Source organism: Plectropomus leopardus, chromosome 10 (genome assembly GCF_026936395.1).
Source record: "Plectropomus leopardus strain MGB_pleo_1.0 chromosome 10, ASM2693639v1, whole genome shotgun sequence".
Taxonomy (NCBI): domain Eukaryota; kingdom Metazoa; phylum Chordata; class Actinopteri; order Perciformes; family Serranidae; genus Plectropomus; species Plectropomus leopardus.
In genome coordinates this window covers 27956326-27969531 of record NC_142185.1, presented here as the reverse complement: position 1 = coordinate 27969531, position 13206 = coordinate 27956326, and the positions used below count along the sequence as shown (strand labels likewise).

The 13206-nt window shown below is 39.7% G+C and overlaps 1 protein-coding gene across 1 annotated transcript in view; it reads right to left on the bottom strand.

Moving 5' to 3' along the window:
- Positions 1 to 13206, bottom strand: part of itgbl1 (integrin, beta-like 1) — a 66601-nt gene that overhangs the window by 48437 nt on the left and 4958 nt on the right. The window contains exon 2 of the mRNA XM_042495170.2: positions 8309 to 8511. Coding sequence (XP_042351104.1) covers positions 8309 to 8511 — 203 coding nt within the window. The remainder of the gene's footprint in view (positions 1 to 8308; positions 8512 to 13206) is intronic.

Genomic DNA, 13206 nt, shown 5'->3' with positions numbered 1-13206 from the left:
CCTTTTTAAAGACGCATAAAAGCTTCAGAATTCAATAACATATTTTATTTTGTAGAACAAAACCTCCCAGTCTATTCAACTTGTGTTAACCACAGACCTTATTGCAGGCATCTAATCAAAAATCCATTCAAAACACCTCTTTGACTTTGAGACAAGGTATCCAGGAATGGTAAAATGCTCACTCATTTCCAGGTTTTAGGACTCATTCCAGCAGCACTCTATTTAGCCTTAACTCTATGCATAATTAAGGGCAAAGCCATTTTGAGTGACAGATGGGGGCTGTCCGTCGCCAGCATGACAACAGCTTTGGTTGGGTAATATCATCATGCCAGAGGCACAACCCCAGACTGCTTAACAGTATTAACCTCACTGTATTTTCAGTTCATGAAAGTTAATTGTGACATTTTGGTTGCCTAAAAAAGTCATGTTCTGTGTTTGGCTGTACCTAAACACCATCTAAGAAGCTGGTATTAAGCTTTTCTGGAAGGACAATTTGTTTAATTGGTTTTAAACCTGCTTTTGTTAGCAAAATCGGCATTAGCATTAGTATTACAGTTAAGAATAATTGTAAATGCACCATGTGAACCTAGCAGGCTGTTCTTCTGCACTGTTTTTTCCATTTTCATATAAGAAGTAATACACCAGAATTTACACATATCCTTTGTAATCATGAGTCAGTATAATACTGGTATAACTGCAGATAATCCATGTTTTCACGAAGCCTGCCATCTCTTGACCAATGCATTGACGAAAGTAAAAAATAAAGAAGGAAGAGGTCCTACGTGGTGAGAGGCAAAATGCAGGATTTTTTTCTAAGAAACCGGTGTTTGCAACCATGTGAACTTTTAGTCATTTTAAGGTACATTCTCACCATGTTTCTTTTCTGTAACATAAACTTAAGCTCCGTAACTTAAAGCTGAGTACATAACTTTACATTAAATACATAGCGTCATTCGTGGGGCACTAATTTGGATTGGTTAAAACAAGCTTGCAGCTAGCATTTTCTCCTTCCTCTCCAAATGTGGTTCCAAAAATCCAAGACAGCATTGGTCAAAATGCCAAACTTTAGGCTTTAAAACAAAACCAATGGGTGACGTCCCAGTGGCTGTTTTCCTCAATATATAGTCTATGGTTCTTACAGATCCTCAAAACAACCATCCTTCAAGGAGGGAAGGGTTTTCTGATCTCAAGCTCAAACCTCCCCATTCCCACTGCTCCTTTGAGAGGATGAGAGGGACACATGTATGATGATGTCTGCCAGAATCAAAAAGTTACAGATTGTCCTGGATTGCAGACATGCTTGGCTTTCTGCCTCAATCCACATCAGTTGTTGAGGGGATTGTAGCTGTTACTGGAGATGCAGAAAGAACTATTGACCTGAATTTGATCAAACGTTTTGTGTGCTATTACAGTAAGTGTTGCTGTATCAACTCTGACTTTTTGATAAAGACCAATTCAAATAATGAGTCATTATGTTCCAATGAAGATTGAACTAAGTGACAATTGCTCACTAAGGGTTCATTCTCGATACAGTATTATGGTCTAATGCTACTTGATTTGTAACAGTAATTACTAACAAGTTGATTATACAGTGTTTCTTTTTTCGTTGGGACAATGGTAGCCTGCAGCGCCCTGGGACACCCTCTGTGTCTCTGAGAATGGAAAAAGACCATAAATTGCAGAGAAGCCCAGCCTGTCTGAACACACAGCAGAAGAAAACACTTTGCTCAGTTCAGCACAGACGCAGACAGAGTGAGTGAGTGAGAGAGATTTCACGTGGCTCATCAATGAGGGAAAAAAAGAGGGAAGGCTGTGAAAGAGAGAGTGGAAACATTGCCACGTTGACCCTCATTTATGAAAACAAGGGAGTTATTACATTATTATCCTCAAAAGCTTTAAGGGACGGTTCACCCCCAAATTAAAAATACATACTTTTCCTCTTACATTTAGTGCTATCAACCATAGAGATGTCTGCCTTCTCTCCAATGTAATGGAACTAGATGGCACTTGTTTTGTGGTGCTCTAACCACCAAAAAAATTGCATCACCAGCCCGTTCTCATTCTAAAGTCGTTATATATCCCTGCTTTTGCGGTGCTTTCGGCGCAAGATCTAGACGCCAAAAGCCACCTATCTGACATGATATGCTGCTGGACAGTGTCAGCTGACAACGTGGCCAGACAGAACAGTTTGCGGTGTTACTAAACTCCCCCCAATGTCTGAATAGCATGATACACAGATGATGTGTCAGTTGTTGAACATGGCCGGATGGAACCAGTTGCGTCTCTATGATATATAACAAGACAGTATCAGGTTGCTTGACGATCCCTATAGGGCAGGCGTTAGGGGCAGTGGGTGGGTCCAACAACCCCTGGACTTTTATGCGGGAGTCTGGTGTTCCCTTCCCGTCTGAATGTGATGTTGTTTTCTACACTGAATCATGTGTCTCTTTTGCCTAATCCTAACTATCTGTAGCAGTATGTGCATTTGTTGACATCCTAGCGTTGGTTGCCATGTGCTTTTGCTGTGTAAACGTAACCATGTGCAGCAGCATCATCAGACCATGTGCATTTGTCGACATCACAGTCGCACCATCCCAGGACATCAACAGCAGATGCAGAAGGATACCTAGAGCATGATATGATGAGGAAGTCCACTGCAAAGCGCGATATGTGATGACTTGGGATGAGAGCATGTTGGTATCACAGACAGAGGGAAGTGTGCATCTTCTCGTGGTAGCTCGTGCTCACGACAGAGTGAGAAGATCAATGGCATCCTCCTCAGCAGAGCTGTCATGTTTGCGAGCTCAGTCTTGCTAGGTGAGCTGGCAGTAGATGCATGCTTCCTTCTTCTTGTTGTCAGCGGTTTTATGTCTTTGCCAACTGTATCACCACGGTCTGTGGATTATGTTGAGTAAACGGGTCATAATTTCTGAAAAGAGACATTGCTTTCAAGTTTTTCAAATGTATTTTTTTTTTTTTGGCGCTTACCAACTAGTTCCATTTTATTTGAGAAAAGGCGAACATCTCTGCAGCTGATATTTACAATTTATTTATTCAGTGTATGCAGGTATGACTTTTGTTACTATTGTTTGCTTACTGTTTACTACATTACTGTAGTAATTTTGTACTTTGTATGACACCTCTCCCCTTTCACTATCGACCTGGTTGGTGTTTACTGGCTCTGTAGTTGCTGTTGGTTTTTTTGTTGTTGTTGTTGCAATGGCAACAACAACAACAACAACAACAACAACAACAACAACAACAACAACAACAACAACAACAACAACAACAACAACAACTGTTCAATGCCTCTGCTTGGTGATCTAATGTCGTGCATTGTCTGTGTTTTTGTTTACATGCTGCATGTGTTGTTTTTGTTTTGTTTATGGTGGCAGACCAGTTCACCATTCATAAATTCATAAAGTGAATCCAATCCTGTCCTATCCTATCCTTATACTTTTATCATACCTAGTAATGCTCAAAAAACAACCCTGTTGCTTTTTTTTAAAAACATTTTTTAGATTGTTTTTAAAAAGATTTAAAAAGTCAAAAAACAAACAGCAGAGTGAAAATGTTGCAGTTGGAGGACAGATGTTAATCCTGGTCATCATCCCATTGCTCCGCTACAATATGGGATGCATCAGAGGGAGGGAAAACATGTGAGTGACAGCATCTGTGAAAATCACCACCACCTGCTCTTAAACTGAGGCTCCAGTGTTACTTCACTAAATAAGTTCCATTTTACTGTGATGGGATTGATTTCATTTCAGTCTTAGCATGCAACATTCCCCAGCACAAATTTATGTGCAATAGTGCTGACATTTCTTCTGGCCATATTATAAAAAAATCTACAGCATCACACAATGGGACAAAAAAAAATCTTACACTGGGAGCATGCCTGCATTTATTATACTGTGAAAATTATTGTAATTCATATGTAAGAAATGTTCTCAGAATAAAATGACAAGGACACCTATTCATTCAACTCTAATCATTCCCAAAGAGGACAAAGACAGTTCAGTATATGAACTGCTGCCATATGCTTCTATAATGCATCCATTCCAGGATGCATTGCGCAAGACCACCCCAGGCAGTTTACCATATTTATCTGTATTCATGCATAGTATATAAATGTAGAGCTTCCAGTTCACTAGACTTGGACATCTATTGACAGCAGACAAAGGGAAACCAACACAACAAAAGGAAAGACCATTGCAGACTTTGCAGAAAGGAACAGGATGTTGTTCCAGACTGAGGGCATCGTTGCTCTGTGGGGGCAGTAATATTGACTATGTAGCCTCACACACACACACACACAAAAAAAGATCCTTCATTTAAGCTTTCTTTAGTAAACAGTAAATAACATTAAAGGGATAGTTTGGATTTTTTGAAATGGGTTTGTATTGAATACTCATCCAAAGATAGTATATTACAAGCAGCAGATGTTGGTCAGGCCTAGTTTAGAGAAGCAGGCTGGAGATGCAGCTTAGCTGTGCACCGCTGTGGACGGGGGCGGCAGGAACCCACCTTCAGATAAGCTGAAGACATTTCTTGTCAGCCATGCATTTCAGTAGTTTGGTTTGATCATTTTATTTTATTTTATTGGTTTTAACTTACACGTTTGTATTTTTACTGGTTTATTAGTTTACTTTCTTTTTGATCAGTTTTTTTTCATTGATTTTAATTCAGATGTATTCTCTTCTTTTATTGGTCTACTTTTTGTATTATTTTTATTTAATTTTAGCAATTTTTTATTAGTTCTCACTCACATCTTGTTTTGTTTTTTTTTATTGATTTGATTTGCTTTTATAGTCAGTTGACAGATGCATTGTGCTTGCTACTTGTACCTTGCACTTTGTGCAGCACTTTGAGCTTAGAATAAAATGTGCTATATAAAGGAAGTTTTGCTTGCTTGCTAAAAGTTCTAAAGTTAAAAGTCTGTGGTCTTTTCAAAGCCACCAGACTCCATTGACAAAATTAGCGATTTTAGAACACTGAACACGGGCGCTGCTGGTCTCACGCTGCTTTGATCAGTTACTTAGTTTGTGCTCTGGCGTGACTTTTGTGAGTCCAAACTAACCGTTTTACATGCCAAAGTCACACAACAACATAAACAAGGTTACTGATGGAGGCAGCGGTAGACCAGCAGCTCCGGTGTTCAGCAGTGTAATATCCCAGTTTTTCTCAATGGAGTTTGGCTTTGAAGAAAAGATATAGTGGCTTCATTTTCCAGTTGGCAACCACTGTCTGACATTAAGGTAAAGCAGAAAAAATATGTCAAATAAAGCGTACACTTAAAGTGATATAGACCTTTTTAAGGTGGCTAAAACACATTTTGCTGCCGCCCCATCCACAGCAGTACATTGCTTAGCTTCCATTATCAGACTCCAGCCCGCTTCTTCAAAGTAGGAGCGTGCCCACTGACATCCACTGTATGTGATATACTGTCAGTGGATAAGTACCCCATACAACCCCACTTCAAAAAATCAGAACTATGTCTTTAAACGTTCAGCGCATACCGGTATTTGACAAACACTGCTATCAGAGCTAAATTTAAAGCGTCCCCAGCTTCTTCATCAAGCTCGAGTTGTTGCTCTGATTGAGAAGATCTGAATTAGCCCGAGTGTGCCTGATGAATGCCTTCCAAGGCAAAAGAACATCTCAATGCCAGTGAAGCTAATGTTTTTGGAAAGGAAAAACACACAGTTTATCCCTAAGGAGAAAAATCTATTGGATCTTATCAGTGGGCAGTTGTGAGAGGCCGAGATAAGGGAGCCGCAGGGAGAGAAATTGGCTGCCGATCTCAGACAGCAGACCACGCATGCTGCATGGGCCATTGAGCAGCTAGGGGGAGGGAGTTGGGGATGTCTATATTCTTCTCAATATGCTTTGAATGTAATTACTGGGCTCTATATGCACATGGGCATATGACTGTGTGAGTATATGGCTGGTTGTGCATACTTGTGTGTGCAAAATACTAAGAGAATGAGTCGTATTCTTTGTGTGTGTGTGTGCGTGTGTGTGTGTGTGTGTGTCTGGGCGTGAAAACCCATCCCTCTTCTGATGCATCTGGGTTCCATTTGCAGTCTGTGTACCAGTGAGTGAAACCCCATTATCAGGCTGAGGCAGGGCCTTCTCGCTCCAGACTGCTGAACCATAATGAGCTCCTCACAGCAGCCAACTTGTCTACCCAAATAAATCACTCGGCCCCTCACGTGCACGCACACACACACTTGTGCACATATCTCCATTATACCTGGTCGGGGTGCACACATATCTCCATTAAACCCTGACACTCATAGCCCAGTGACAACAGAGGACACAGAACAAAAAGATGAGGGTTTCTTTACCTTACATCAATATAGTGGGGCATGCCTCTATCAAAACTTAAGTCTTGGTAACAGGTTGCAAACAGTCATTGCCAGAAGCCAGTTTATTATGTACACAAGAGTAATAATGGCCAGTTTCAATAGCCTCCAAAAGGACCTCACAGTGGATTTAACACCTCTCTAAAATGGGTTTAAACCTACATCTACTAATTTTTGGTCACAACACAACAAACTACGCTAAGTTGTAGACCAGGGATACTGAACTTATTTTGCCCAGAGCAACTTTTGCACAATGATAGGAGGCAGAGGGCCACTTAATGAACAGCATCAAATGTATTTATCAGAAATGAAATGCCTGTTTTTTAACATTTTTTTATTCTCACACATCCTTGCCAAGAGGCAAATTCGGTCTTAACAGTGCAGCACAAGTCAGGTGTATGCAGGGGCGTTTGCAGGATTTGAGGACATTTGGGGCTGAACTGCCTTAACTACCTTCTGGGATGAGATAACACTAACATCTACTTGGACTGAAGGATAAATTGTTAATTGAACTCATATGCTAATTATGATAGAATTTTACACAAATGTCTGATTTAATGAAATGAAGAAATTGTGACATTTTATATCCAAAAGTCATCTTCACTGTGACAAAAAATTCTGGCCATTATTTAACACCAGAGGAGATGGGTGTGTAGCAGCCCTGTTTTATAATTTGTAGCTTACTGTAAACTGTCATGATTACTGTCGTACAACCCCGAGAAGTTATGTTGTTGTTTTTTTTTTTCATGCACTGTGGCACTGTGTTTACATTGAAATTACAAAAAAATAAAATCCCATTTGAATTGATTTATTTTCAGTATGAATTAGAAAATGATCAGCGGGCACTCCATGGTCTGGTGATAATTTTCTGCGAGTTTGTCGCCATGAGCTATCCCTTTCACATTACAGGTAGTCGTTTGATTTATTGCTAATAAAAAAAAAATATTGATTATAGCAGCTTCAGAAAAAGAGCACCATTAACTGTTGCCTCTAAAAATGACCATAAAATATGACCATGATCATAAATTCAACCTAAACTAGTTTCAACAGAAACGGATCATTGTAACCTTTGTGAGCTTTAATGAGGAGCTGAGTGTATGAATTGCATTTAACCCTTTTGATAGTATTTTTGTGTATCTAACGTTGTCCATCTTGCTCAGTATGTTTTTTAAACTACTAACCGAGTTTCTAATTCTTCCCATAGAAATAGCCTTTTGTTGTAAATGTGAATACCGTGCTGAAAATGAAAGTGTATCTCACAGGGCAACTTATCCTTTAGTTTGGACACACTCTCAAGTGTTGTTTCTGAGAACTTGTAAGATTTCAGGCTACAGGCTAAGTTCAAAGCTGTGCCTCCCAACAAAAGCTAACATACTTGAACCAACCAGCTGTCTATTACTGATGAATCCCTTTGAAGTGCTGCCAAGGTGATGCAGGCTCTCAAAGACACAATACTGCGCCCCTCTGACTTGGCAATAAAGAAAGAAACACAGGTTAGACAGAAATGCTCTAAAACCACTCCAAGTCTGAGAAATAGATGTTTTCTGCATTTGATGTGATAAAATGAAAATGTTAAAAGCCAAAAAAAAAAAAAGAATCTGATTGTGATTGAGGTTTTTGAACTACACCTTCAAGCTCTCTATTCTTCCTTGCACCTGGCTGAAACAGATGCTAAACATCAGCTGGAGAGTCCATTTGCCAAGATGTAAGCCCACAGTGAGTTCTGCTGCATCACTTACTGACCCATCACTAACAACCATACCCAAGCAGTAAAATATGTGGAGCCAAGCCCGTGCACCACCTCACATGACACTTAGACAGTCAGACTTTTTTATCAGACACCAATAAAACTGTATTATGACATATTTGATTCCTCTCTATAACACCAAAGCATGTGCTTGTCTTATGTGTCAGTACATATATCATTTTAATGTACGCACCGTTGCAAGTTTTCCCACTGTGTGTTGCGCAAACCCAGTCGTGGCACTCGCAGCGTGGGCCGTAGAACTTCCCCGGATCCGTGGCCGTGCAGATGCAGATGCCGCAGTCACACCTGCCCCTCCCGCTGCAGATCTTGCCATCAGGTGTCCGGCAGCGGCGCTGGGACGACTCTGTGGACAGCTTGCACACATCACCCACCTGGCTGGGAAAAAGAAAGAAGGTCAGTTGTTATGCAGCTTTGGAAACTTCTGAGGTCAAGGGTCAAGTGTGCTGCCACATGTGCCTGTGTAAAATACAGAGAACCACGTGTGAGCCTTATATATATAAAAATGATTCATTTAACACCTTTAGTATTTACGTTATAGATATACACATTCGAACAACTTAATTAATTTTTCTCCTATTTATAATTTAATAATGTTAAATTTTAAATCTAACAGCTGGTGTGAAGACTGAGTGTGTTTGACAGACCCATAGAAGATGCAGGAGTCCAAGGTTCAAAATGCAAAATCCAGTCTAATTTTGCAGTATGCATGCCAGAATACTTCTCTGGCTATTCTGACCCACAATCCTGTGTGAAGCGACAAATGATCCTTCACTTAAGTAAAAGTACTTATACCCCCTTGTGAAAATGCTCTGTTACAAGTTAAAGTCCTGCATTAAAAAAAAAGTAAAAGTAGGTAAGTATAATCAGGAGAATGTACTTAAACTGTGAAAAGTAAAAGTATTCAAAGCGGAAAAATCTTCACAAAAAAAAGAACACACCCAAAAAGCATCAGATTAAAAAATAATAAAATAATACCCATATTCTTTGGGAAAAAAACATACAAAAAACTAAATTATATATAAAAAAAACATAAAAAACTTCAAATCTAAAAAAAACAAAAATTAAAATTGATTTAAAAAAGAAAAAAAAACTATATTATAGACAGAATTGAAAATAACCCCCCACCTAAAAAAAACCCAACTTATTATTATTTTTTTAATTATTTGAAATATTTATATTTTTTAAAGAAATATTTTTAAAAAATAGATTTGTAAAGTAACTTAAGCTGTCAGATGAATGTAGTGAAGTACAAAGTACAATATTTCCCTCCAAAATGTAGTGGAATAAAAGTATAATGTAGCATAAAAATAAAAGTGAAGTACAAGTACTTCAAATTTAAACTCAGGTACAGTACTTGAGTAAATGAACTTAGTTTCATACCGCCACTATTAGTAGATCCTCCATGCAATAGTAAAAACTGTGTAAGGGCAGCTGCATTACATACTGAAGGTAAAAAGGAAAAAGTATGTGATCGTCTCTGGTTTGGGTGAGGTGATCACACTTTGGGGGGTGTCCTCCCCGCCTCAGATGTGATCATGTGAGGGAATTTCTGATAAATAAGGTGCTTTTCAATATGCTTCCTCATGCTTCCTCATACTTGAGTAATTTATAAATGCTGCACTTACACATGTGGTACAGTAAATGACATCGCCCAGGGGACATGTCCACCAAAGCATTTTTCCCTTAGGGAACAGGGACAGTACATATTTTTAAAATTTTTTGCAGTGAGAGCACCATATATTTATGCTATGCTACTACTGTAAGCAGCGTGATGAGGTGCAGAGCATCTATTCTGTGCCAGGAGTTGAAAAATGTTCAACTTTGGGTAAAAACGCTGCACTCGTCACTTTTTAACCAGCCGTTCAGTAACAGTGGAGGAGCGACACATACCGTGAAGGCCAAACGTCACATCTGACATGTTACAAGTGCTGAACAAACAATGTAGGAGAAATATGTTAGTTCACTGTATATATATTATTGTATGTTTCCTCTCATGAGCCTGCACTGACTGGCGAGTTTGTCCTCTCTCCCAATGTGCCTCAGCCTTCCCCTCTTGCACTGACTTTTTTATTTTTGTGGTGATCAAGGTCTTTTTTTTATTTTCTAAATATATTACAGAAAAACAAATACAAATTGAACATGGTACATCTGAAACAAGGTCCTACCCAACCTCCCATTTCCCAACCAGAGGATCATTAATAACTTTACAGCAATAAAAAAGTAAAACGAATAAATAAATAAAATAGTGAAAAATAAAGAAATAAATTTAAGAAAAAAAACCATAGCAGCCACATAAAACCAAAGCATCTCAGCTTAAAAAAAAAAAAGACTACTCTCAAGCGCTCCTAGCTGGACATTTCCTAAAGAGCGCCTGATTTTCTCAACTGGGAAAAAACACTTGGTGGACATGGGACCTAAAGATTAGTGCGGTGGAAGTGAGGATTTTTCATTTAGCAGCTTCAGCTTGTCTATCCTAGTGTCTCTTCCTCACGTCAGTGCACATAGAAACTACACGGTGAGGAAGAGATGCCAGTGAGGAAACCGAGAAGACATGTAAATATAATGAAAAGCACCCATTTACATACAAATTTCAGCATAACACAAAATTAAATGTCAACTTCTCTTTCCTTTGTAGGCATTTAACTTCAACATCATTGAGGATATAAAGTCTTAAGATGAAGAATAGTGGGAAGAATGTTACTCAGAGCACGGCCGGCCAAACCAAACGCCCTGGAAACAGACACAAAAAAGACAGAATGTGAAGGATTAAGCTAATAAATCAAACAAATGAAACAGGACAGAAACAGCGTCACCTTTCATTGAGCACACTCCAGCAGCTGCTGCTGAGCTTCGTTTTTACTCCACGGGATCTCTGTGTGAGATTTGTTTCATTTGGATACTGTCTGACATTCTTTTTCTAATCCCGTCCTCCCATGCGCTCCGTTTTGGGAACAGTGGACACACTTTAAACAATCAGCAGATCGAGTGTTCCTGACACTCCCATTAAAATTAAATAAAGATGTGTTTCATGTGTCATGGGGAGGTTATACTGTACGAGTTCCAGTTCACGCAGGCTTCACCCACTGATGGCCTTTTTGAACTGACCACTCCTCTGCCGAGCGGCGCACAGAGTTGTGAATAGATCTGCTTGTCAGAATGAGCCCTTATCCTTTTTCCTGACAACATAACACTGAGAGGACTTGAAGTGGTCAAGCAACCCCCCCTGTTTATAACAGCCACTGAGTGTATTTTACCCAATAGTGACTGGTAAACTGAGATTTCAGGGGCTTGTTAATCATTTTTAGTTGCACAATGGTAATTTTGTCACCTATAAAAGCATTGTATTGTGTGATTGTTATCAGACAGTAGTGTCCACGCCACGGCCACTACTTTTTTATCCAGTTGTTGAGGGCATAACATAGTGGTTCGTTTTTCACACTCAGAATTTAGACACTCAAATTAATGGCGGACCAAATATAAAGTGCACCATCTAACCATGACGTTAGAAATCTTTCTGATTGTCCGTCTGTCTTTGTGTGTGTCCTTTGCATATCTCAAGAACCATTTGTCCTTTCTGCTTCACGCCTGGCAGGTGTAATGCTAGTGACCCACGGATTATCGAATTTGGTGCAATTTGGACAAGTACTTGTAGTACAGTATGATGCTGACGCCAAAAGCCACCTTTAATAAGTGGTATGATATGCCACTGGCTGGTTTAATGGCACCTGCTGTGGTCGTATAATACGCTAACAGGAGGTGTTAGTTGATGACGTGGCTGGACGTAAACTATTGCGGCCATATGATACACCAGTGGACGGGACCAGGTGGATGGTGGATTTGTCAAATTTACTTTAAGTGTTTGTATCTTAACACCATAAAAAATGTGTAGCTTTTTGGGGCTCAAGTGTGTTGCACAGGACACAAGAGGACGCAGTGTTGAGTGTGTAGCTGTTTGTATGAGCAAGTCATAAGAAAACCGCAAGCGGCAAAATCAGAGCAAAGCAATCTGCCTGTCCCCATCAGGTATGTTGTGCAGTAAACAGAGAGGGATTTTGGCACTGCCCTCGTCTCGTCCTCCTACTCTTTTACGCTGCCCCATCCTGCTCAAACAAACAAATTGGCAAATTTACATTGTCACCAGACAAGTAACGGCTGCACCACAACATCGTAAACCAGATCTCGGCATGACATCACTGTCTGGTCTCAAAATGACAGAGGGTGAGGGCAACAGAGGACAACTATGGTTCTGTCAGTCACCCAGTGAGTCCTTCTGTATGTCTCATGCCTTTGTTAAGAGGAGCCATTTGAGCCCATTGAGGAGATTTCCCTCAAACAGTTACTGCTGCTGCACATAAGAACAACAGGTGTTCTTTTACATCCAGGACAGTGCAGCTCAATGCATTTTCCCCCTTTCACTTGGAAGGGAAAAATTGCATAGTTTGTGTCTGCACGGCATGCACTATGGAACCCGCAGCCTCTGTGCGAATGAGAAAGACAGAGCTTCTTGATGTTATTGCCACAGCAGTGGGCTGGAGTGAAACTGGGATGCAAAAAAAATTCAAGGGATCTGGATCTGGATATGTGCTGTATGCTGTATTTATTTTAATTCAAGTGCAGGCCTCATCGTCTTTATCAGTAATGGATATGTAAGATTATTGGACTTAAACATGTAGTGCAAATATATTGCATCCAACTATTCCCCCAAATAACAGTCATTACTGCTTGAATACCTCATTGTAGGGATAACTCAACAAAATATTGTTTTTGTCAAATGAGAAAGAAATTACACAAATATGAAAAAAGCCATAGAAAGAGATAAACCACATTAAATTAGCACAATAAATCAGCAAAAGAACTAGCACTTTGGCCTACAGTTACATAAATAGATAAAGCAACAGTGCTATTCTTCCAGCAGAAAAGAACAAAATTATATAATTGCAGGTACAATGTGTGCTCAGTGAGCAACCTACAATTAGGGCTGTGACACATCAAGCTGGCCGTAAGGACCAAAAAAGTTAAGTAATGCCACCTCACCACTTCTGTTAAAAACTGCTGATGCTGCCTCCCAAA